The sequence below is a fragment of the Sciurus carolinensis genome, chromosome 2, assembly GCF_902686445.1.
Source record: "Sciurus carolinensis chromosome 2, mSciCar1.2, whole genome shotgun sequence".
Lineage (NCBI taxonomy): Eukaryota > Metazoa > Chordata > Mammalia > Rodentia > Sciuridae > Sciurus > Sciurus carolinensis.
In genome coordinates, this window is record NC_062214.1 from 83745722 (window position 1) to 83770977 (window position 25256).

The following is a 25256-nucleotide window of genomic DNA, read 5'->3' on the forward strand; positions in this document are numbered from 1 at the left end:
AGAGATACCCATAGACTAAAGGTGAAAGGATGGGAAAAAAATATACCATGCACATGGACACAGCAAAAAACTGGTGTATCCATACTCATTTCAGTAGCCTGAAGTCTTGGAGGAACTTGATAATGCAGTGCTTCCGAAGAAAGCTGCTTCTAGCCAGCTACTGGTTCCGGCGCTTGGAGCTGGCTCTGTGCGGAAAGGCTCTCACTGGGGTGGTCTGCTCCAAGAAGCCGGAGGGAGCAGGGCTGCTTAGGGAAGTCCCTGGCTGTCCTGTCCTGGTCCCTGAAGCTGCCTGCCGGCCGGAGCTCACCACTGGGTCCGGGACTTGGAGCTGGTTCTGTGCAGAAAGGCTCTCACTGGGGGGCCTGCTCTGAGAAGCTGGCCGTGTGGGAGGAGCCCACCACCGGAGGGAGCAGGGCTACCTGGGGAAGACTCTAGCTGCCCTGCCCTGCTCTGATAAGCCACCTCTATCCAGACCTGCCACCCAGGCCGAGCTTCACCTTGTGGGGGAGACTCACCCCGTTCCTCTATTTTAGTCTGAGTCTCTCAATGCCTCCCCTTCTTGAATCCTGGTTTCTGGAGTGACAGGAGATGCAGTCACCCAGTAGTTCGCCATCTTGGATCGCCCCGTGGAAAGAGCCTGCAGCCAGAGGTGGCAGGGCTGCCTGGAGAAGTCTCTGGCTGCCCTGCCCTGGTCCCAGAGTCTGCTTGCAGGTCGGAGCTCTCCGTTGGCTCGGGGACTTGTGGTGACTGTGTAAAAAGGCTCTCACTGGGCGGTCTGCTCCGAGAAGCTAGCCTTGAAAGGCGTCTCCCGCCGGAGGGTGCAGGGCTGCTTGGGGAAGTCCCTGGCTACCCTGTCCTGGTCCCTGAAGCTGCCTGCGGGCTGGAGCTTGCCGCTGGCTCCGCGACTAGGAGTTGGTTCTGTCAATAGTTGTCTTTTGTGACCCTTGATTTTCTCATAATCTTATCCTGTTTAAATGTGTCATCTAGAGTAGCTGTTTATACTCTGTTCCTTTAGTTTCTTCATTTGAAAATTGTGATAATAATGGTTACCTACAGAAAATTGTTCTAAGATTTAATGACTGAAATGAATAGTTTGGCACATGGTAAATACTCTAATAATTAATCCTTATTACAGTTACTATTATTACTATTGCTACTACTATTACATGTTTTAAAGTCTTTGGTATTCCATTTTTGCCTTTTTTTTTTCTTCTGGACCAGTAAATGTTGTTAACCCCCAGGACTTGGCCATAATTCTTTTTTGTATCTACAGTCCCTGTATATGAGTTCATCTAGTCCAATTGCTTAAAATGTCATCCATATGCTGATGTTTATCACATGTGCATTATCTTTATTTAGTCCTTTCTTTGTTTTCTAGAATATATCTGATTGCTTGCACTATATTTCCACTTAGATGTCCCATGTGTATTTTGACACTAATAAGAAAAAAGATACATTAAACCATATTTCTCCCTCCCTCTTAAAAAATAATAAACATCAAGAAACGAAGGTAAACCTGTTCTTCTTCTAGTCTTCCCCATTTTAGTGCTCATCTGTTTTTTTTCAAAGAAACCTAGTTGTTGTGTTTGTTCACGTATCTGATCCATCATTGAGTCAAAAGAATATACACCCATCCAATCATTTTTAAATTAATTTATTTGGTACTAGGGATTGTACCAAGGGGTGCTTAACCACTGAGCCACATCCCTGGCCTTTTTTTTTTTTTCCATTTTGAGAGGGTCTCACTAAGTTGTTTAAGGTCCTTGCTAAGTTGTTGAGGCTGGCTTTGAACTTACGATCCTTCTGCTTCAGCCTCCTGAGCCTCTAGGATTACAGGTATGTACCACTGCCTGGCTCATCCATTCATTTATTTCTGCCACCACTACTGCCACTGTGTATAACAACCATTATCTTTTTTTTTTTTTTTTCTTTTTTTTGTGGTGCTGTGGGATGAACCTAGGGCCACATGCAGGTGAGGCAAGTACTCTACCACGGTTCTATCCCCCAACTCTTAATTCCTGGATTAGCAACAATCCACTAACTGGAGCATTTCTTCCATGTATTAGCATAATTGACTCCTACATGTCTTATAGATAGTCAACATCTTAGAGAAATTCACTGAGTACAATGGATAACTAGAAAAGCATATCTAAGCCTTGAAGTATAATGACAGGTGAACTACTACCCACAGGTAGTAGGAGGTAGCCTGGTTTTGTTTTGTCTACGAGCTCAAAATGGTTCTGACATTTTTAGAGTTCCAAAACCAAGCATAAACAAAGAGCCTGAATGTGGAACAGAGATATGTGGTCCCAAAGACTAAAATACTTACTTTCTGGCCCTTTACAGAAAAAGTATATTTCAGTCAGCTTTTTTGCTGCTGTGACTAAATGAACCGACCAGAACAACTGTAGAAGAGGAAAGGTTTATTTGAAGGCTCACGGTTTTAGAGGTCTGAGTCTGTAGAAGGCTGGTCCCATTCCTCGGAGCTGGAGGCGAGGTAGAACATTAGGGTGGAAGAGTGTGGTGGAAGGAAGCAGCTCACATGGTGATCAGGAAGCAGAATGAGACTCCACTCTCAAGATACAAAATGTATACTCATAGCCCCAACTGCAGTGAACCACTTCCTTCAGCCACAACCCACCTGCCTTCAGTTTCCACATAGTTAATCCCATCAGAGATTAATCCACTGATTAGGTTAGGGATGTGACCTAATCATTTCTTCTTTGAACCTTTTTGCATTGTCTCACACGTGAGCTTTTGGGGGACATTACATCTAAACCATAACAAAGTACTTGTAACTATCTTAAAATTATTTTGTTCATTTGTTTTCTTGGTGTCCTCCTGTGCCCCCACCCCCCTTCAGAATGCTTGCTTCTTGAAGAGTCTTGAATGTGGGTTGTCTGGAATGAAGGAATTGAGCAACAACAATTAATAAAAAGAACATTGGAATCATTATTAAAAGGTCAAACAAGACATAAAAAAATGTTAGTAGGGACAGAGACTGAAGAGTCCCCAATTGGACAAAGAAAGGCCATCTGTTTAAAGATCTGCTGACATGACTCTGAAAGCCCCTCGGAGTCATACATACTGAGGATTTAAATATGAACTTATATACCTGATAAACTCTTGAAGTGATCAGGAGTATACACATCTAAGAAACCACTAAGTACCTGAGAAATGTCACATTATGGAAGCATTTATTCCACAGAGAAAGTAGTTGAGTTGAAAGATATTCTTAGACCATGCTCCCAATTTAGCACTTTATTTTTGAGTATAATCTTAAGAATTTGGTAAGTGGAGTATCAGAATTTTGATGTGCTTTTTATTGTCTTTGAGTATATCTGTCTTGTCAACACTTCCTCCAAAATGTGTAGACATTTTTAGAGGTTGTTAGTGGATTAACCCATAGGCATGCTCCCCACATCTCCAATTCTTACGAAAAATCAAAAGAATAGATGCTTAAGTGACGGTGTATCCTGAAATAACTTGAAGGGATAGAAATTTATGAATATGTAAACTAAGTAAAAAAAAGGAATCATTTTTATTTTGCTTTGATTCCATATTTACTATTGGAGATAAGTAATCTGTTTCTCTCATTTATCACTATTTTTAATTTCTCTTTTTCTTTGATTCTGGGAATTGAACCCAGGGCCTTGAACATGTTAATAATTGTTTTGTACTACTGAGCTACACTTATGTCCCCCTCTTCTTTTGTGTACTTCAAAAACACCTAAATGTTTTACCACAAATTATTTAATTTCTTATGAATCTCTTCTTTTGTTGTTTGTTCTATTTAGTTCTACATGACAGCAGAATACATTTTGATTCATTGTACACAAATAGAGTCCAACATTTCATTTCTCTGATTGTACATGATGTAAAGTCACACCATTTGAATCTCTTTTACCTAAAATATCTCCCTCTCCCCCTCTTTGGCTACTGCGTATTGAACCCAAGGGCACTTATGCCACTGAACTACATCCCCAGGCCTTTTTATTGTTTATTTTGGAACAGGGTCTCACTGAGTTACTGAGGGCCCTTTGTTAAGCTGCTGAGGCTGGCCTTGAACTTGCAATCCTCCTGCCTCAGCCTCCCCAGTCACTGGTATTATAGGCAGGTGCTGTTATGCCAGTTTTAATTTGTAGATCTCTTATTGATTCTGTTGATAGTAGGGATTCTGAAGTATATACAACTGTTTGTAATAGAGTTTTACATATCCATTAATTTTTTTTGTGTGTATATATTTGACTTTTATACCTCTAGTCTATGTCTTGTCTTTAATAATAGAAGTTGTTAATTTAAATTCAAGTTGGTAGTAGTTCTTTTTTTTTTTTTTTTTTTTGGTACTAGGGATTGAACCCAGAGGCATGTGGTTTACCACTGAGCTAAGTTCCCCGATGTTTTTATTTTGAGACAGGGTTTGTTAACTTTCTGAGAGTCTTGCTGTTTCCCAGGTTATCTTTGAACTTGTGATCCTCCTGCCTTGGCCTCTTGAGTCTGTGGGATTCAAGCATGCCCCAGTATAGTTCTTTACTCTTAAAGTTAGTGGTTATTGGTTTCTCTTTTCTATTTAAGAAATTTTGCCTGCTCTAGGTTCATGAAAATATGATCTTTTCTAGAATGTTACCTTATTTCCTTTTATGGTCTATGAATTATATTAATTTTTGTCTGTGAATTAATTTTTCTGGATCTTCAATTGGTCCAGGATTGTGGATTTAAAAGGCTTTCCTTTTCCTAAGCTGAAGGGCAGTGTCTTGTTTTAAATTAGGACATTTGTCTATAGGGGATTTGTTTCTAGAATCTTTGTTTTCCTTTGTACCAAGTACTATACTGTCTTACTTGTAACTTTGTGTATGTCTCAATTTTTTGGTAGTGTAATTCCTCCAACTTTGTTCTTAAGATTGTCTCTGCTATTCTAGATCCATCAGATTTCCAATATACATCGAAAATCACCTTGTTGGTCTGTTTCAAAAAACCTACCAGAATTTTGTTTGTGATTGTATTTAATCTGTAGATCAGTTTTTCATTTAGTAGTATTCTTGAGGTTAAAGATAGCTGCCTAAACTTGTATTTCTAAACTTGACACTTCCATCTATCTTGCTAGGTATGTTTCCTGAATCAGCATCATCATTGATTACCTCCTTAGGAAGGAATTTTGATTACTTGCTGATTTTAAAAGCTAGACATTGTGAAGTTATTGTTTAAAACAGTTCTTGCAGTAAGCCAAATAAAATAGTGTGCACATATTATGCATGAAAATAAATGAAAGGTCTGTAGGAAAAAGGAAATAACTATAGGGAAACTGAACAAAATGATTATCTCAAGCATTAAAAATGATTGTTAAATACCTTAAAGTGTATATGAATTTGTTTATTCCTTCAACAAATATTTTTTTGAGCTGTGAATGCCTATGATAAAAAAGATGAACCCTTTTGCCTTTCAATGGGGATATTGTCTAATATTAAATCCTCAAATAATGATATAATTTTAGGTTAGTGTATCAAGTTCTCTGATTAAAAATAAATGAGGACAAGAGGAATAATGTGATGGGGGATGGAGATAGAGGCTTTCTTAAAGATATATCAGGGAGATCCAAGATGGTGGAATAGAGGGTGACTGCATCTCCCATCGCTCCAGAACCCAGGATTCAAGAAGGGGAGGCATTGAGAGACTTGGACTAACATAGAACCATGGGGTGAGTCTCTCCCACCGGGTAGGCCCGGACAGGGGCAGCTTCTCGGACCGGGTTAGGGTAGCCAGAGACTTCCCCAAGCAGCCCTGCTCCCTCTGGCGGCAGGCTCGTTCCACAGCCAGCTTCTCGGAGCGGGCCGCCCAGTGAGAGCCTTTCTGCACAGAGCCAGCTCCAAGCCCCGGACCCAGCGGCGGGTCCCGGCCCTCAGGGGGTTTCTGGGACCAGGTTAGGGCAGCCAGAGACTTCCCCAAGCAGCCCTGCTCCCTTGGGCGGCAGGCTCCATCCACAGTCAGCTTCTTGGTGCAGGCCGCCCAGTGAGAGCCTTTCTACACAGATCCAGCCCCAGCCCTGGAACCAGTAGCGGGCTAGGGGCAGCTTTCTTTGGAAGCACTGCATTATCAAGTTCCTCCAGTACTTCAGGCTACTGAAGGCTGGGAGGTGATACACTGGAAATCTACAGGGACACTATAAGTCAAAGAGGAAATCTGCAATATCTCAGAGTCCCACTGATATCTGACCAATATGAGAAAACAAGGGAAGAAAATGTCCCAAACAAACCTAGATACTATATCAATAAAACCCAATGACAGCACAGCAGAAGAAATGTCAGAAAGGGAGTTCAGAATGTACATAATTAAAACAATCAGAGAAGCAAATGAGGAGATGAAAGAGCAAATGCAGGCATTGAAGGAAGAGATGAAAGAGCAAATGCAGGCATTAAATGATTGCACCAATCAACAGTTAAAAGAGCAAATACGGGAAGTAAGAGATCATTTCAATAAAGAGAGATACTGAAAAAAAAAAAAACAAACAGAAATCCTTGAAATGAAAGAAACAATAAACCAAGTTAAAAACTCCATAGAAAGCATAACCAATAGGATAGAACACCTGGAAGACAGAACCTCAGACATTGAAGACAAAATATTTAATCTTGAAAACAAAGTTGGCCAAACAGAGAAGATGGTAAGAAATCATGAACAGAATCTACAAGAATTATGGGATATCATGTAAAGGCCAAATTTAAGAATTATTGGAATTGAGGAAGGCTTAGAGAAACAAACCAAAGGAATGAACAATCTATTCAATGAAATAATACAGAAAATTTCCCAAATCTGAAGAATGAAATGGAAAACCAGGTACAAGAGGCTTATAGGACTCCAAATATACAAAATTACAGCAGACCCACACCTAGGCAAATTATTATGAAAATACCTAACATACAAAATAAAGACAGAATTTTAAAGCCTGCGAGAGAAAAGAATCAAATTACATTCAGGGGGAAACCAATAAGAATATCAGCAGATTTTTCAATCCAGACCCTAAAAGCTAGAAGGGCCTGGAACAGCATTTACCAAGCCCTGAAAGAAAATGAATGCCAACCAAGAATCTTATACCCAGCAAAACTTACTTTCAGATTTGACGATGAAATAAGATCCTTCCATGATAAACAAAAGCTAAAAGAATTTACAAAAAGAAAGCCAGCATTATAGAACACTCTCAGCAAAATATTCCATGAGGAAGAGATGAAAAAGAAAGATGCAAATCAGCAAAGGGAGGAATTAGCCTAAAGGAACTGTCAAATAAAGGAGGAACCAAGTCGTGTCAAAAAAATAAATAAATAAATAAAATTTAAAAAATGAACCAAATGACCAGGAATACAAATCATATCTCAATAATAACCCTGAATGTTAATGGCCTGAACTCATCAATCAAAAGACATAGACTGGCAGATTGGATGAAACAGAAAGATCCAACAATATGCTGCCTGCAAGAGACTCATCTCATAGAAAGAGATACCCATAGACTAAAGGTGAAAGGATGGGAAAAAACATACCATACACACGGACACAGCAAAAAAACTGGAGTATCCATCCTCATTTCAGATAATGTGGACTTCAAGCCAAAACTAGTCAGAAGGAATAAAGAAGGACATTTCATACTGCTTAAGGGAAGCATAAATCAGCAAGACATAACAATCATAAATATCTATGCCCCGAACATTGGCTTGTCCATGTACGTCAAACAAATCCTTCTCAATTCCAGAAATCAAATAGACCACAACACAATAATACTAGGCGATTTTAACACACCTCTCTCACCACTGGATAGATCTTCCAAACAAAAATTGAATAAAGAAACCATAGATCTCAATAACACAATCAACAATTTAGACTTAATGGACATATATAGAATATACCATCCAACAAAGAACGAATACACTTTCTTCTCAGCAGCACATGGATCCTTCTCTAAAATAGATCATATTTTATGCCACAAAGCTACTGTTAGCAAATACAAGAAGATAGAGATACTACCTTGTATTCTATCAGATCATAATGGATTGAAATTAAAGATATATCAGTAATGAAAAGCTGGATATTTGAGCAGAGTCCTTAGTGACATGAAAAAAGGCCCAGGCAGAGAGACCAGGAAGGAAATATAAAGGTTCTAAAGCAGGAATAAACTTAAAAATGGAAAAAAGATCAGTGAGGCTGAAGTGGAGTGAGATGAAGATGAAATATGAGGGGTTCTTTTAGCAGGGCTTTTTAGGCCACAATAAGAGTTTTGTTTAATTGTAGGAAGAAGTAATTAAAGGCTTTGAACAGGAGAGTGGTGATAGATTTACCTTTAAAAGGGTGAATCTGGTATGTGAAAAATATACCTGGAGCAATGATAACAAACAATTCAAGTATGAGCACAGTAGTGGACTTGAACTAGGTGGTAGAGGTTGGATAGGAGTGGGATGAGAAGAAAGGTTAGGTTTAGGTTAAATTTTAAAGGCAGACCTGTAGTACTTACTGATGGATTGAATGGAAGAGGAATGTCCTTATGGAATTCTTCATAGGAGAGTGTTTGGAAAAATTTTATAGTAGTACATTATTAGGGTAGGTTAACTGCAATAACTAAACAGCTACCAGGGTTTCTACACAAAGTTTATTTCTCATTTATGTCATAATCCAGTGCAGTTATATGGGGTTACTGTTCTCCATGTGGTCATTTGATACCCAGTATCCTTTTATCCAGAGGCTCTGTTTCTCTTGGAGCTATCCCTGGATCCTCTTCATTATTCCAATAGACTAGAAAAGGCTGGTCCTGTTAAAGGCTTTTTTAACTCAGCCCAGAGGGAATGTATATCACTTCTGCCTGATATTCCATTGCACTTGGACTAGGTCACATGGCTACATGTAACTGTAAGGAAGACTAACATTCACCAGTACATCCCTGTGGTGAAGGAAGTCTAGCTATGTGTCTAGGAAGAGGAAGAAATTGGTTTGTAAAGAGTATTTGTGGCCTTTAGGGGGAAAAAAAAATCACATAGTTTGCAAAGTTTAAATGTCCAAATGTTTGCATATTTAAATAAGTTACATGTATGTTTATACATGTGCTCATACATTATTTTGGTAGTACTGTTGATTTGTGTAACATTTTTATTGTAAACAGCTGTAGGCAAGTCAGTAATGTTTTCTTAAGTGGGTCTTGCTTGATACTTGATATTTTCCCTCCTATATATATTAGTAAGGTTTTTTTCTGAGTTATTTTTTTCAACAGTAAAGTTAATTTTTTTTTGTTTTCTTTTCTTTTCTGATATTGGGGATTAAATCCTGGGGCGCTTAATCACAGTACTGCACCCCCAGCCCTTTTTGTTTTCTATTTTGAGACAGGATCTCACTAAGTTGCTTAGGGCCTTGCTGAGTTGTTGAGTCTGGCTTTGAACTTCATATCCTCATGCCTTAGCCTCCCCAAGTCACTGGGATTACAGGTGTATCTGCCTGGCAAGATTTTTGTTTTTTAAATGTTCATTTGCCTCATTTAGTCATTCTTCTCTTGCTACTGAAAGACAATGTATGATTCTACTTACTAACATCAACCTTATGAGAAAGCAAGTATAAAGAGAAAACTTTCATTTTCTTGGAAAATAACCTTGAAAACTTGAAAAAGAAGTAAACATAATATATTTTTTGAAAACTAAATTTTGCTAACAGACGCAGAACTCTCCATTAAAAACTTTAGTTACTTCGCTTTTGTCTTTAAACCATACTTCTAATTTAAAGGAAACTCATATTCACTGTTCTCATTTTACACCACAGTTTTCCCCTATAATTAGTCTGTCCTTACTCAGTCCAGTGAATAACATCATGAACTGGCCTACTCTGAACCACACCCTACTGACCACAGCAACTGTGTCATCACATTGTTTCCCTCTGTTAGCATATACTTTTGAAGTTACTTCATTGGGATAGGGACAGAAAAGAATATTTAATAGTTTTCTTTATAAAAGATACAGTAGAATGTGATTTCTATGTGTTAGTAATGGTCTTAATTTCTTATGTGCTTTGCTTTATTCTTTGAATAAATTCGTTATCCCACATCATTTTAATAATCTTTTTTCCTGTTGACTTGAAATGTCATCTTTTTCATAAAGTAAATCCTCATAGATTTTTTTTTTTTTTTCCTCTTCAGGCCTAAATTTTTGGATTTGGAATGTAATAATTCATTCTGTCCTGGGAAAATTGGTATTCAAATTAAATGAGGCAATGTATGTCAAACTTATTTTTGGTGAAAACTGTAGATGAGTTTCTAAAAGCCCAATCTTTTTACCCAGTATTAACATACTTATGCGTTTATATACAATTTTCTGTCTTTTTTTTGACATATGATCCTTTTCACATTTTTGCATGGTTGTCTTACAATTATCTCTCATTATCCAAATCTGTTTAATTCTTCAGTTTGGGTAATGAATTGAGATGTCAGGGGTTATTGTGTTACTTGAATCTATTTGACTCTCCAAGTTTGAACAGAAAGTAGCAAGATAATGAAGGAAATATTCAGAATTTTACTCAAGTATATTTGGTTCTTGAGTTTAAAATTGTGAGATTTTCGGAAATCAGGAATTTGGATAATAGGATACTTAGGTTCTCAAAGGGTATTACATGCCATGCTACCTGTTACATTGGGTTCTCTTTTGATTATAGAGATATCTATCTCACATTGGCTCAGGGAATAGAAAGGAATTGATTGGCATACTTACCAAGGAAGTTTAGTGGTTGAATTTATTTATATTGGCCCAAATATATTGATAAGTCTTAGTTCTGTGTCTTAGTTTCATTTTCTTTTATTACAGAGAAGCTTCTATTTATTCAGGATAGATGGATGCCATCATCGCAAGCCTTATTTCTCTAGCTTAGTAGCCCTAGTGGAAAAAATGCTGCTTTCCAAATAGTTGCAGGAAAAGTTCTAGTACAGAATTTTGGTGACCATCCACTGTGGCTAGGCAAAATGAAATAAAGTGATTGGCCCAGCCTGGATCACAGCTAATTTCCTCTATCTGGAGGATGAGGTCAGTACATTCAAACATTTGGAAGGATGTAAACTGTGTCATTTGACAAGGGAAGAGAAATAGTTTTTCAAAGGAAAATAGTACTTTTACTAGAAGGTTACTTACAGGGTAGACTGACCTGATATACCTGTGCTGTTGTGTCATATGATAATTTCTATTGTCACTTTTCTTCATTTGAAATCTGAAATGTGTTCTCATTCATCACCCATTTAGTTTTTGCTTGGCATTGATCTACTGTAGGTAGAACTTGGGCTTCTGTATCTTATCCAGTAATGAAGATCAGCTGATAGACACTCTTATCACATCTCAAAATCTGTTTCACCCCTCATTTTCTTTCTTTTTTTATTCTTTGAGTAAAAGGAATGGTCTTTTTTCTGAGAAGCATCTATCTATATTTGATCTGAATCTTACTTAGTCTTAAGTTACCAGAGAACATTAGCTCATCAGTTTAGATATTTTTCATTTTTAATTTTTGTTTCTCTATTCGATCTTGTGTGTGATCATACAGTTTTGTTCTTAGCCTCCTTACTAATAAGTATTTCACTAATACATCTTCTCCTTTTTTGGATAGTAGACTTGATCAGTAATTGCTAGTCTACTTATTTGCCACTCTGTCACTTCTGCCTTAACTTCTTATTATAGTTTTTCTCTGATTCCTAGTTCTTTCCAAGGCCACCAGTGATATCTAGAGACCTTTGTCTCAGACCCAAACCTTGAGTAATGGTATGTAAGGGCCAAAAGGGAATTATGGGATATTCAACTCAACTGTGGTTTTTTTTTTTTTTCTTTCTATTTTGCTTGATATTTCAATTATATCAACTTTTTTTTTTAGCTAGTTTTACATGGTATATTTCCTACTCTAGATTTTTCTGTCTTGTGCTGTACACGTGTCTGTTGACAGTGGCATATAGTTGGGTCAAAAAAATTTGGTCTGATAGTCTTTGTCTCTTAACTGGAGCATTTGCATTTAATATAATTATGGATACATTTAGTTTTTAAATTTATTTGTTTTACATTACATTGTTTCATCTGTTCTAACCCCCTTTCTTGCTTTATTTTAAGTAATTTTTACTTCATTTTTTTCACCCTAGTAATTATAAAGTTATTATTATCATTATTATTTTAATTAAATGACTTCTGCCATTGTAAATGCAAAATCATCTATAGATAATAAAGGGATGAATTACAGATAGAAGAACAGATAAAATCATTGAGGTAGAAGAACTCTTGGTTCCAACCAGATCCTTGTTAAATATTTTTACTTTCAAAATGAGGTAGTGGAAAAAGAGCTAAAATGTTCACCATCTCTAGCAATTAAAGAAGTGCAAATCAAAACTACTCTTAAGATTTTATCTCACTCCAATGAGATTGGTAATTATCAAGAATACAAGCAGCAATAAATGGTGGTGAGAATGTGAGGGAAAAGGTAAACTCATACATTACTGGTGGGAATGCAAAATGATGTAACCATTATGGAAAGCAGTATGGAGATTTCTCAGAAAACTTGGAATGGAGTCACCATTTGACCCAGTTTTCCCACTCCTTGGTATATCCCCAAAGGACTTAAGATCAGCATACTCCAGTGATGCAACCACATCAATGTTTATAGCAGCTCAACTCATAATAGCTCACCTATGGAACCAACCTAGGTGCCCTTCAGCAGATGAATGGATAAAGAAAATGTGGTGTGTATGTATACACACACACACACACACACACACACACACACTCACACACGATGGAATATTACTCAGCTTTAAAGAAGAATGAAATTCTGGCATTTACTAGTAAATGGATGTAGTTAGAGAATATCATGCTAAGTGAAATAAGCCAAACCCAAAAAAACCAGACCGAATGTTTTCTCTGATATGTGGAAGCTAATTCACAATAAGGGGGTTGGGATAGGGAAGAATGGTCACTTTATATTAGGTAGAGGGAAGTGAAAGGAGGAGAAGGGGTATGGGTTTTGGATAGTAGAATGAAACAGACATCATTACCTCATGTACATATATGACTGCATGACTGATGTGATCCTACAATATATATAATCAGAAAAATGAGAAATTATACTCCATTTATGTGTGATCCATCAAAATGTAGAAATGCATTCTACTGTCATGTACAACTAATTAGAACAAATAAAAAATTTTTAAAAATGATCAATTAAAAAAAAAGAGTAAATCAGAAGAGAAAGCCAATCAGAAAGATCACAAGAAAAATAATTGTCATGTGAGAGCAGTTCAAGAATGAGAAGTTGACTGCCTTAGTCATATACTATTTTGTGTGAAGATGAAGATGAAGAAAAGGCCTCTGGATTTAGCATCTCTTTGATAACTGGTGACCATTTCAAAGAACATTGTCAGTAGTTTGCTATGAGAATAATGGTTAGAAATAAAGTCATTCCCAAGTTGTACTATCTGGACCGTCAGTAACAGAATTGCCTCAATTTCCCCTGGAAATGGATATTTTTAAAAAGTTCTCCAGATGATGCTAATAAATGCTTATGCTCGGAAATTAAAAATACAGATTTTTTTTTTTTTTCAAGCAGCTTAGTCAAGGACTGGCTTGATATTAAGATGGATTTGTGAGTTATATTTTTAGGCAAACTCAAACACAAAGCCATGGCTTAATAACAAGAGAAAAGCATATTGACATAAGTGGGAATAGAAGTCTATGCAGTGAGTGTGGCTATAGCTGGAAACCTCCAGGTAAAGCCCCTGAGGTTTTGGCTTCTTGGACATAATGGATGTGTAATTGAAGCGGGTTTATTGTTTGAAATCACAGCTCAGGATAGAGCTCCTCTGTTGAAAAGAAGGTTCCGAGTTTAGTTTTAGGTTTCTTATATTATACAACTTTAGGAATCAGATTATGGAATCATTTGGTGTATTTCCTGAAGTAGTACAGAGCCCAGCCTCCCTGCTATAAGGAGTACTTTGCTTCTGACTGCTGCCAGAAGCCACAGCTTATATGAAGCCATATTCTTAGGGATTCAGGAGAACACAAGCATAGCAGAGCACACTCCTGATTCTACTCAAATAGCTTTAAAAAATATTTTTTGTGATAATTGGGGAACATTTAATATTGATTAATATTAAAAAGCATTAATTTAATTTTAAGTTGGATACAGTGGTGCCTGCCTGTAATCTCATCTACTTGGCAGGCTGAGACAGGCTGGGCTCAAGGTCAGCCTGGGCAACATAGTGAGATCCTGTCTCCAAAAAAAAAAAAAAAAAAAAAAAAAGTTACTTTTTAAAGGTTTGATTAGGTAATGTCATTGTTTGAAACAGATAGTAAATGGGTTCTCAGTGTTGGTGTGAAAAATTAGTTTCATCTGAAATATACCTCCAAATATAAATTCCGAAACATAAGAGGCCCCTCTAGGTGCTAAAGAAGATATAAAATAAAATCAACAATCAGAAGAGCAATTCAGTCTGGATGACATTAAAATGTTAGTCCTAAAAAAATATTAAATTTTATATTCATAATTTTCAAATAAATGAGTGTGAGAATAATAACCCTTATATTAAAATAGTTGTGAAATTTTAAGTAGGTAGAGAAAAGATCAGGTGGATATGAAAATGATAAACTTTAGAAGTGCAAGTTATTATAATTTAACAAAACAAATAACAGTGTTTGTGAGTGGAAAGAGTCAATAATACGTTAGTTCTTTCCAATATTAATCTATAAAAATGCAGTTGTAAAATGTCAAAAGATTTTTTTTATGGTAGTAAACATGCTCATGTTAAAATTATTATGGTAAGTGGCCAAAGTAAAGAACATCAAATTTTGGAGATATGTCTCTCATTTATCAATTTATTACAGAATTGTGATAATTAAGATGGACTCAGGGATAGAGAAATAGAATTATGGAACAGAATACAAAACCTAGAACACATTGTTAGGTACATGGAATTTGCTACCTGGCAAAAGTGGCATTATACATCATTGCAGAGAAGTAGACTGTTAGGTACTGGTTAATTGTTATTTTGAGTTGGAGTGAAAAATTAAGAGCCCTGTCTCACAATATTGTGAAAATAGATTATAAAAATTTAAAGACCTAAAAAATAATAACAAAAATCTTAGACCTTTAGTAAGAGAAAGTAGTATAACTTTATGTCCTCAGTATAAGGAAGTATTTAAAAAAAAAAAAACTACCAGGAGATAATAATAAGTAAACTTTAGAGCCAAACTGCCTGCTTCAAATCTTAATGTTATCATATTCTAGTTATGATTTTGGGCAAGTTATATAATCTTTCTGCATTTGTTCTATCATTTGTAAAGTGAGGATGACAATGATAAAAACTGTAAGGGAGGAATTATAAAGATTTATGTGAAGTAAAATGTCTAGTAAAACAAGCATGCATTAAGAATGAACTACAACTGTTTTTAATGTTGTTCATTAAAAAAGAAACAACCTGGGTGCAGAGGCTTTCGTTTGTAATCTCATCTGTTTGGGAGGTTTATGAAAGAACACTGAGGTCGAGGCCACCTTGGACCTTTTAGACTCCTGTCTCAAAAAATTGTGGGTGTAACTAAGTGGTATTATGTTTGCCTAACACGAGTGAGGCCTTAGGTTCAATTTCCAGTGCCTTGGGTGCAGTTGGAGAGAAAAAAGAAACAAAGCACAAGCAATAAATGATCAATAAATTTGCTCTTTAAAAACTTCTCTGTAACAAAATGTATTTTAAATAAAAGAGAAAGATAAGTCCCTGGTTGGTAGAAGATTTTGTCACACATTCAACTGAAAACTGATTAACATCAGGATATTAATATATGGAAACTCATTTAAACTGATAAGGAGAGGACAACTTTTTTAGCAACTTAGTCCAAATGGCAAATGAGAGGATTAGAGTTGTTAGTCCTCACTAGTAATTAAGGAGATACAAATTAAAGGATAATCTTTTGTTCTTTAGATTGGCAGAAACTCAGTATTCTGATAATATTGACTTTTAATAAGGAAACAAAAGTCTGAACTCTGTTGCACTTGTTTGAAATGAACATTGGAGTAACGTTTTTTGGAATGCTTTTTGTTAATATCTGGCAAAGTCAAAGATACTCCAAATGTAGTAATTTCACTTTTAAGTGTAAAGAGAAATTCTAGCAAAAATACATGAGGAGGCATGTATGAGAAGTGCAGCATTGTTTTCATAGTATAATTAAAAAAATTTTTTTAGTAGTCAATGGACCTTTTATTTTTATTTATTGATTTATATGTGGTGCTGAGAATTGAACCCAGTGCCTTCCACGTGCTAGGCAAGCGCCCTACACTGAGCTACAATACCAGCCCTTCATAGTGTAATGTCGGAGCCATTGAAATATTCACTAGGACGACAGTAAATAACTGGTAGAATCATAAAATGTGATGTTATTTAGCCATTATTGAACTTTACATCTGTTAGTAAAAAATATGATATTAAACTAAAGTGAAAAGTAGACTGTGTGATACCATTTCTTAGAGCTTAAAAAATAAAACTGTATTATATATAAATTATGGAGACTCACAGGTATTACAGATACAAAACCATGGAATAATAACAACTTCAGTTTAGTGATTATCTATGTAGGGCAAGGAGGGAGCTTTAACTGTTTTTAATACATGTGTTTATAAAAATGATCTTGAGCGATAGCTGTTTTCATACTTGTTGAATTTGAGTGGTAGATATATGGTTGCTTTTTATATGTTCCATAATCTGTGTGTTCGAAAGATCATCTAGGAAAAAGATCAACTAATTTTCTTGATTAGAGGATCTTGACAAATATTTGGTAGTGTGATATTGAAATAACTGAAGGTATTGTTTTGTTTTTAAAAATAGGACATATGTTAAAGGACGAAATAAGTAAAAAGAGGAAGATTGATAACAAATGAGAATGGTGTTTTAGTGGGACACAGTATTAATGGAGATAATAAGAAGTAGGTTTTGTTAGTTCTGGAAAGGATGTAGAACAATTTTTCTCTGTGCACAGGAACTGAAGGATAGAGATGAAATGAAAATAGGAATAAATTGAGGTAGAGGAACAATTTGAAGGTAATAATTTTCTCAGTGAGGTATAAAAGTGTGGTATATGGGGATTTTGAGAGGATTGGTAGGGTATGTGGAATGGGATGGGGTTAGAAATATAGAATAGTAACATCAAAAGACAAAAGGAAGTTGAATAAAACTTATAATGATGCCTACTTGTATAATCTTGTTGGTTTTCCTTAGTATATCCAGCAGAATCTTTTTCTTGCTCTTGTCAAACTCTGTCCTTCCACCTTGGGTGAAGGGGATAGTCACAGCCCAGAGTTCTTGGAAAATATGTCTATTTATATAACAGGTTTCTCTCATTGCTTTCTTGATTATAATGTTAATTTTAATTTTTCTCATTTCATCTTACTGTTCTTAATGCGGTTCACAGAATTTTTGCACCATTGAAGGCATTCTTTCTTATTTTTGTATCATCTTTAAGAGATTTGGTTGCAAGGTGACTAGCTTTGTGTAATTATTTTGTCCCTTAATCCAGTCTTTAGTGAATAAGGAACAAACTTGTTTTAAAAAAAATTATTTAAATTTGTTCTAATTTGTTGTACTCATTTGAAATACCAGGGGAAAATAAATTTCCATTTTACTTTTTGAATTCTGAATTGTTGATAAAACAAAACATTGAAATATATATTTTTTTCCAGTTACTATTTTAGAAAGCACTCTTATTTGGACAGTACAACAATATTATATGGTCTCAATGAGACTATTTACAATACTTGTTCCTGTATGGAGAGTTACAATTTTGTGTTGTAAAAGATGTATATAATGAATATATTTGTTAAATCTTTCTTTCTTGAGCATCAGAAAGCAATGTGTAATATGACTTGTAAATGTTTCACATCTTTTATGTTACAGTTCTTTTGCCAAGAAAATGATTTGCATGATCTTGAACAACACATACTATCTATGCTGATGGGACGGGATCCAATATGAATATAAGTGATGGAGGAAGACGACGCTTTGAGGATAATGAACATACATTACGTATATATCCTGGGACAATTTCAGAAGGGACAATCTACTGTCCAGTTCCTGCCAGAAAAAGCACCACAGCTGCTGAGGTGATTGACACTCTTATAAATAAACTTCATCTTGACAAAACAAAATGTTATGTTTTAGCAGAGGTAAAGGAATTTGGTGGAGAAGAATGGATACTCAATCCAACAGACTGTCCAGTTCAGCGAATGATGTTGTGGCCACGAATGGCTCTGGAAAATCGCTTAAGTGGAGAGGACTACCGCTTTCTTTTGCGAGAAAAAAACCTTGATGGATCAATCCATTATGGTAGCCTTCAGTCATGGCTTCAGGTAACGGAAGAACGACGCAGGATGATGGAGCGAGGTTTTCTTCCACAACCTCAACAGAAAGACTTTGATGACTTATGTAGCTTACCTGACTTGAGTGAGAAAACTCTCTTAGAAAACCTACGAAATCGCTTTAAGCATGAAAAAATCTATACCTACGTTGGCAGTATTCTAATAGTTATTAACCCATTCAAATTTCTTCCTATTTATAACCCCAAATATGTCAAAATGTATGATAACCACCAATTGGGAAAACTTGAGCCCCACATATATGCTGTGGCTGATGTAGCTTATCATGCTATGCTTCAGCGTAAAAAGAATCAGTGCATTGTGATTTCAGGAGAGAGTGGTTCTGGGAAGACTCAAAGCACAAACTTTCTTATTCACCACCTTACTGCTCTCAGTCAGAAAGGATTTGCCAGTGGAGTAGAACAGATTATTCTTGGAGCTGGACCAGTACTTGAGGTAAGTATATAGAAATAGTTTTCTTATCTTGAAACATTTTTAAAAAATACCTGGTACATGTGATGAAGATGAAATAAAACTAAATATAGATTAATTATCAAGGGAGACAGGAAGATGGCAAAGCAGAAAAGGTAATGATGAAAATTAAAGGGTGTGAGAGTAGTAAATTATTTTTTGGGAAGAGTATCTTTTGGTCAGTCATTAGTGATGCAAAGATAGATGACTGGAATGATATCTTTTCCTCAGAAAGGTAGAAAGCAGAGCAGGAGTACTGTAATTGGGTATGGAAGTAGATAGTTGGGGAAAACATTCTTGCCATTTTATTTATTAACCTCTTTAACCTTAATAAGTGTTTCTGGCATTCAAATTATTAAGGTTTTATTTGAGTTCTTAAGGATTCAAAAATATAGAGAATAGCCAGGCACAGTGGCACACACCTCTGATCCCAGCAACTCAGGTGGCTGAGGCAGGAGGATTGCAAGTTTGTAGCCAGTCTTTCAGTAAATCAGTGAGTCTGTAAGCAACTGAGTGAGACCCTGTATCAAAATGAAAAGATAGAAAGGGCTGGAGATGTAGCTCAGTGGTAAAGCACCCCTAGGTTCAAATTCCCCTTAACCACTGCCCCCATAATGTAGAGATTATTGGTGTGTGGGATGTTGTAGAAGTATTACTAAGTCATGTTGAAAGAGAATACAGAAAGACAATGCATTGATCTCACTGGTATATGTAATCTGAAAAAGTCAAATGCATAAAAACAGTAAAATAATGGTTATCAAAAACTAGGGATTGAAAAGATGTTGATCAAAGAGCATGAAATCTCATTTACACAAGATGAAAAAGTTCAAGAGATCTATTTCACAACATGGTGATTCCAGTTAATAACAATATATTGTGAACTTGAAAATTTGTAAGACAATAATTTAAATGTTCTTACCATAAAGAAATAAGTATATAAGATAATAAATATGTAAATAGTTCAATTTAACTATTCTACTGTGTATAGAAAATGAAAACATCATGTTGTGCACCTCAATATACAACTTTACTTGTCAATTAAAAAAAAAAGAGAGAGAATGTAAATTTTCTTTTAAACCTGAAAGGAAGGGATAATATTACTTTGTGTGTGCTAAGACTGGCTTTGAACTTGAATGATCCTCCTGCCTCAGCCACCTGAGCCACTTAACCTTCTCTTAATAGTATCTTTTGAAGAATACACTTGTAAATTTTGATATAATTGCATTTATTTTTTAGTGAATTGTGCTTTCAGTGTTATATTTAAGAAAACCTTGCCGAACTCATGGTTTCAAAGATTTTCTCCCATTTTTTTTGTAGTAGTTTTATAATTTTAGGTTTTACATATATGCCTGTGATACATTTTGAGTTGTTTTGTATAGTGTGAAGTATGGATCCATTGTTTGCATGTAAATATCAGCAAGTTTTCAGCACTTTTTCTTTTTAAAAAATTTTCTTTTAGTTATATGTGAACATAGTGACTTTATTTTTATGTGGCTCTGAGGATCGAACCCAGTGCCTCACATGTGTTAGACAAGCACTCTACCACTGAGCTACAACCCCAGCCCCTCAGTACTTTTTCTTGAGAGACTATTTTTTCTTCACTTTATTGCCTGAGAAAAAAATCATTTTTGGACAGTGTTTGTAAACCAGTTTGGTACAGTCTTCTTTCTAGCAGGTGAAGAGAATTTTCCAGGGCTAATTTATTTTCTCATTGAAAATGTCTTTATTTCTAGATGTCCTCTCCTCTGCTCAGGTGGTCCAAATTGCTCTGCTACAGAAGATCCATAGGGAGAATAGGATAGGTACCTTGAAAGCCAGGAAATATAGAGAGCAAAATGTCAAGTAGGGAGAGAAAAGGATGCTGGAGTATAACTAGTCAGCAACTCCTGACTCCTCCACAACCCAGAAAGGACGAGGTGAAGCAACAGCTGACCAGAGAGATCAGTGAGAGAGTAAATGCTCTAAGACTCAATATTGGACAGTATGAGACTTGAAGAGTTATCAGAAGGTTATCACAATGGAAAATAAGGACAGAGAGTTCCTTAACCTTGAACCTGGGCCAGGGTGGGATGAAGGGGGAGGGGCAATGGAGAAAAAGGGAGAGGAAAAGCATAAAAGCTCACTTCCTTAACAGCTGGAAAGAAAAACAAAGTTAAAACGTGACAGGAACAGGATTCAGTGAAGGGAGATAAAGCAGTTTAAATCCAGTTGTGGACTGAAAGCCATGCTGGCTATGGCATCCATTTTGTGGAGTCTGCAGGTGGTCAGCTTCTCTAAAATAAACCAACAGTGCTTCTCCCCATCTTCAGATAGCAACAAATAAAATTTGAGCGAGTACTTCTGTAGGAGGATGTCTCATTTATTTGTCTGGAAGGACCTTGAGGGATTGCTACTAGTCAAAAGTTGCTGAAACTCCTCCTTCATCACTGAAGACAGGGGGAGTGAGGTGGAGCAGACCCTAGAGTTGGTCATTCCCAGGAAGAGCTAACCTGACTCAGCTCTCCACATATCCTCCACAGGAGCTCAGGCAGAAACTGGAATGGATGCCCATGATTCACAGCCATGGGCAGTGAGAGCTTAGGCATAGGTGGAAAGGCTGTTTTATGTCCTGGACAGTTGTGGGGGGGGGGAGGTTGGCACCTGTGGTTTGCAACCATTTGGGGAACTTGGACCAACTAAACCAATTACTGGTGTATAGAGAGAGACATTGCCCCAGGATCTGTGTTGGTTTAGGGGAACACTTGTGCACTACAGACCAGCCACAAAGAACCCAGAACAACAGGTCAGGTGTTTGCAGACAACCACCAGGCTCTATGCTACTTGGAAGAGAGCCTATGGAGGGAAGTGGGTGTGTGGTGTCCTGCTACAGTCAGCGATAGCCCTGAGCTATGTGCCACGTGCTATTGGCACACAACAGAAACACCTAGCAGATGCAGCACAGCAACTCTCTGGAGTCTCTGGCCTTAGGCTCCTGAGTTGATAAAAGGAGAACTAGGTGGTAGAAGTTCCATAGCAAACAGGGACATGACTCCTGTGCCTTAGCACTTCTCCAGGGATCCAAAGGTGAAGAGTGTTGGGCATTCTCTAATGGTTCCAAATCCTGATAAAATCCAAACCAGGTTATTATAAACAGCTCTAACGCCAGCTTTGATCATACATATATTACTCATTTTGATTTGAGAGTTGTTACCCTAAAATTCGATATTGTGCCCTCAGCCCATTTGATTATATTTCTTCTGACGTTTTAAAGCATTTATTGGTGTCATTCTCTTTGTTTTCCTAGCTCAGATTTACATTTGCTCCTCTTAAGCCCTCTTTTCTCTCTCACATTACCTGCAACTGCCTTAAATCCCCTGCCCCATCTTTTTCTTCTTTTTACCTTGGTTTGTATGATTCTTTTCCTATCTTTTCTTTGTTTCTCTACTTTTGCCCAATTTTTCTCTTCTCCCCTTTTCAGCCCCTATATAGTAGTCATTTTACTATCATTAGCAACTAATTTGCCAACCTATTCCAGAACATTACTACAAGTTTATACCTGGGTCAGAGAAACTGTGGAGAATATTGTCAACAAGTTTTTGTTTTTTCTGAAGTTGATTAGTATGTAGCTTTGCTCTGAAGTAATTGTAGTAAATAGGGTTTAATGTCTTCTCTCAAAGTGGTGCTTATAGTGGGAATAGCAGAGTACACATAGTGAAAGTATTAGTACCTGGATGTTCACCCAGCCTGGGGCTCTTAAGAAAAGGAAACTCACAAGTCCCTTTTGTAACAGAAAAACAAACAAACAATAATCACCCCAACAGATGGGTAGACATACAAACAATGTGAGCAAGGACACAAGTCACCCAAAATAGCCCACGAACCTTCAACAACTGATCCCATTGACACCACAGTAGAGAATATGTTGGAGAAATAATTTAGAAAATTCAGTTTTATGTTCAGTGAGCTAAAAGAAGATGTAAGGAATGAACTTAGAAAATACAGAGTGTAAAAGATTATTTCAAAAAAAGAGGTTCTAAAAAAGAACCAAATGGATATTGTAGAATTGACTCAATAAATTTAAAAATTCAGTGGAAAGCATCACCTGTATATTAGACTGCTTAGAAGATATTTTCTCAGGCCTTGAAGACAAAAGTATATGATCTTGAAAAATAAAGGTGATAATATATAATATATAGGAAACCATGACCAGAATATTCGAGATATCTGGGATAATATTAAGAGACCAAATTTGAGACTCTTTGGTGTAGGGCAGGGGTTGCAGCTCAGTGGTAAAGCATTTGGCTAGCATATGTGAGGCACTGGGTTTGATTTTCAGCACTGCATATAAATAAATAATATTAACTAAATAATTATTAAATAATTATTAACTAAAAAAATTAAAAAAAAAGAATCATGGGAGTGGAAGTAAGCTCCAGAATACAAACCAAAGTAATGCACAATCTTTTCAATGAAATAATAACAAAAATATTCAAATATTAGGAATGAGATGGAAATCTAATTGTAAGAGGCCAACGTAACCTCAAACAAGCAAGATAGAAAAAGATCCTCTCCAAGACACATTATAATAAAAGTACCTAATATACAGAATAAGGATAGAATTTTAAAAACTGCAAGAGAAAGGTCACATTTAGAGGTGAGCCACTTTGGATTTCAACTGACTTCTCATCCCAGACCCTAAAGACCAGAAGAAAACAGGTACCAACCTAGATTGCTCTATCCAGCAAAACTATCCTTCATAATTAAAGATGAAATAAAAGCCTTTTTTGATAAGCGGAAACTAAAAGAATTCATAATCACGAAGCATGAATTATAAAACTTAATGAAATATTTCATGTAGAAGAAATGAAAAATAAAAATGGTTTATGGGTGAAATGTACCAGAAGAATAGTCAGTTAAAGGGGAATCAAGCCTGAATTAAGCATTAGAAATAAAATGGCAGGGCATAAAAAATCATATCTCTATAATAACATTGAATGTAAATTCTCCAATCAAAAGACATAGATTGGCAAATGGGATTGAAAAACAAGACCCAACCATATGGTATTTACAAGAGATTCAGTCTTTAAGACAGGGACATTCACAGACTGAAGATGAAAGAATGGGAAAAGATTTGTCATGCAAATGGAAACTGAAAGCAAGCAGGAGTAGCTATTCTTATATCAGACAAAGTAGCCTTCTAGCCAAAATTAATCAGAAGAGACAAAGGTGGTCATTTTCATAGTGGTTAAGAGAGTCATCCACAAGATGTAGTAATCATAAATATTTATTCCCAAAGATATAGTGATTGTAAATATTTATTCCCTACATAAATAAAACAAACCCCTCTCAATATAAAAAGTAGAACACATTACAGTAATAATGGTGATTTGAACACATCTCTCTCATCATTAGATAGAGGTCATCTAGATATAAACTCCATAAAGATTCTTCAGAACAACAAAAAAATACTATTAAATGTACCTAACAGATATCTATAGAATGTTTCATTCATCAACAGCTTTTTTTATCAGCAGTACAAGGAACTTTTCTTTAAAATAAATCATATTGTAGGGCACAAAGGAAATCTTAGCAAATACAAAAAAATGTAGAGAATTCCTTGCATTCATAATCAAATGAAATTAGAAATCAATGATAAGGTAAACAAACCATTCTAACATCTGGAGATTGAATAGTACACTTTTGAATGAGTGATGAATCACAAAAGAAGAGGAGAAATAAAATTCTTAAAAATGAATGAGAACAGAGATACAACATACCAAAATCTCTGGGACAGTATGAAGGCAGTTCTAAGAGGAAGTTTGTAGCACTGAGTTTCTATATTACGCCTAAAATCCCAGTGGCTCGGGAGGCTGACAGTAGGATCATGAGTTCAAAGCGAGCTTCAGTAGTGGCGTGGTGTTAAGCAACTTGGTGAGACCCTGCCTCTAAATAAAATACAAAATAGGGCTGGGGGATGTGGCTCAGTGGGCAAGGGCCCCTGAATTCAATCCCCAGTACCAAAAGAAAAAAAAATATATATGTATATACCAGATAAATAATCTGATGTTACATTTCAAGGCTGTAGAAAAAGAACAACAAACTACAAAATCAGTAAGACAGGAAATAATATTAGAGTCAAAATTCATGAAATTGAGAATTAAAAAAATACAAAGGATCAATGAAACAATTTGTTCTTTGAAAAGATAAAGAAGATTGATAAACCCTCAACCAAACTAATCAAAAGAAAGCAAAGACCCAATCAACAAAATTGGAAACGAATAGGGAAATATTACCACAACCACTTATGAAATCTAAGCATCATTAGTATTTTAAAACTCTATGCTACAATAAGCTAGAAAATCTAGAAGATATTCACAAATTCCTAGAGACAAATGACCTATGTATGAACCATGAGAATATGGAAAACAACAAAAACAAAC

At 36.1% G+C, this 25256-nt stretch overlaps 1 protein-coding gene across 1 annotated transcript in view; it reads left to right on the forward strand.

Annotated features, from left to right (window-relative positions):
- Myo9a (myosin IXA) overlaps positions 1-25256 on the forward strand; it is a 251023-nt gene that overhangs the window by 46672 nt on the left and 179095 nt on the right. The window contains exon 2 of the mRNA XM_047539276.1: positions 17909-18822. Within this exon, the coding sequence (XP_047395232.1) occupies positions 17983-18822 (840 nt within the window). The 5' untranslated portion in view covers positions 17909-17982. The remainder of the gene's footprint in view (positions 1-17908; positions 18823-25256) is intronic.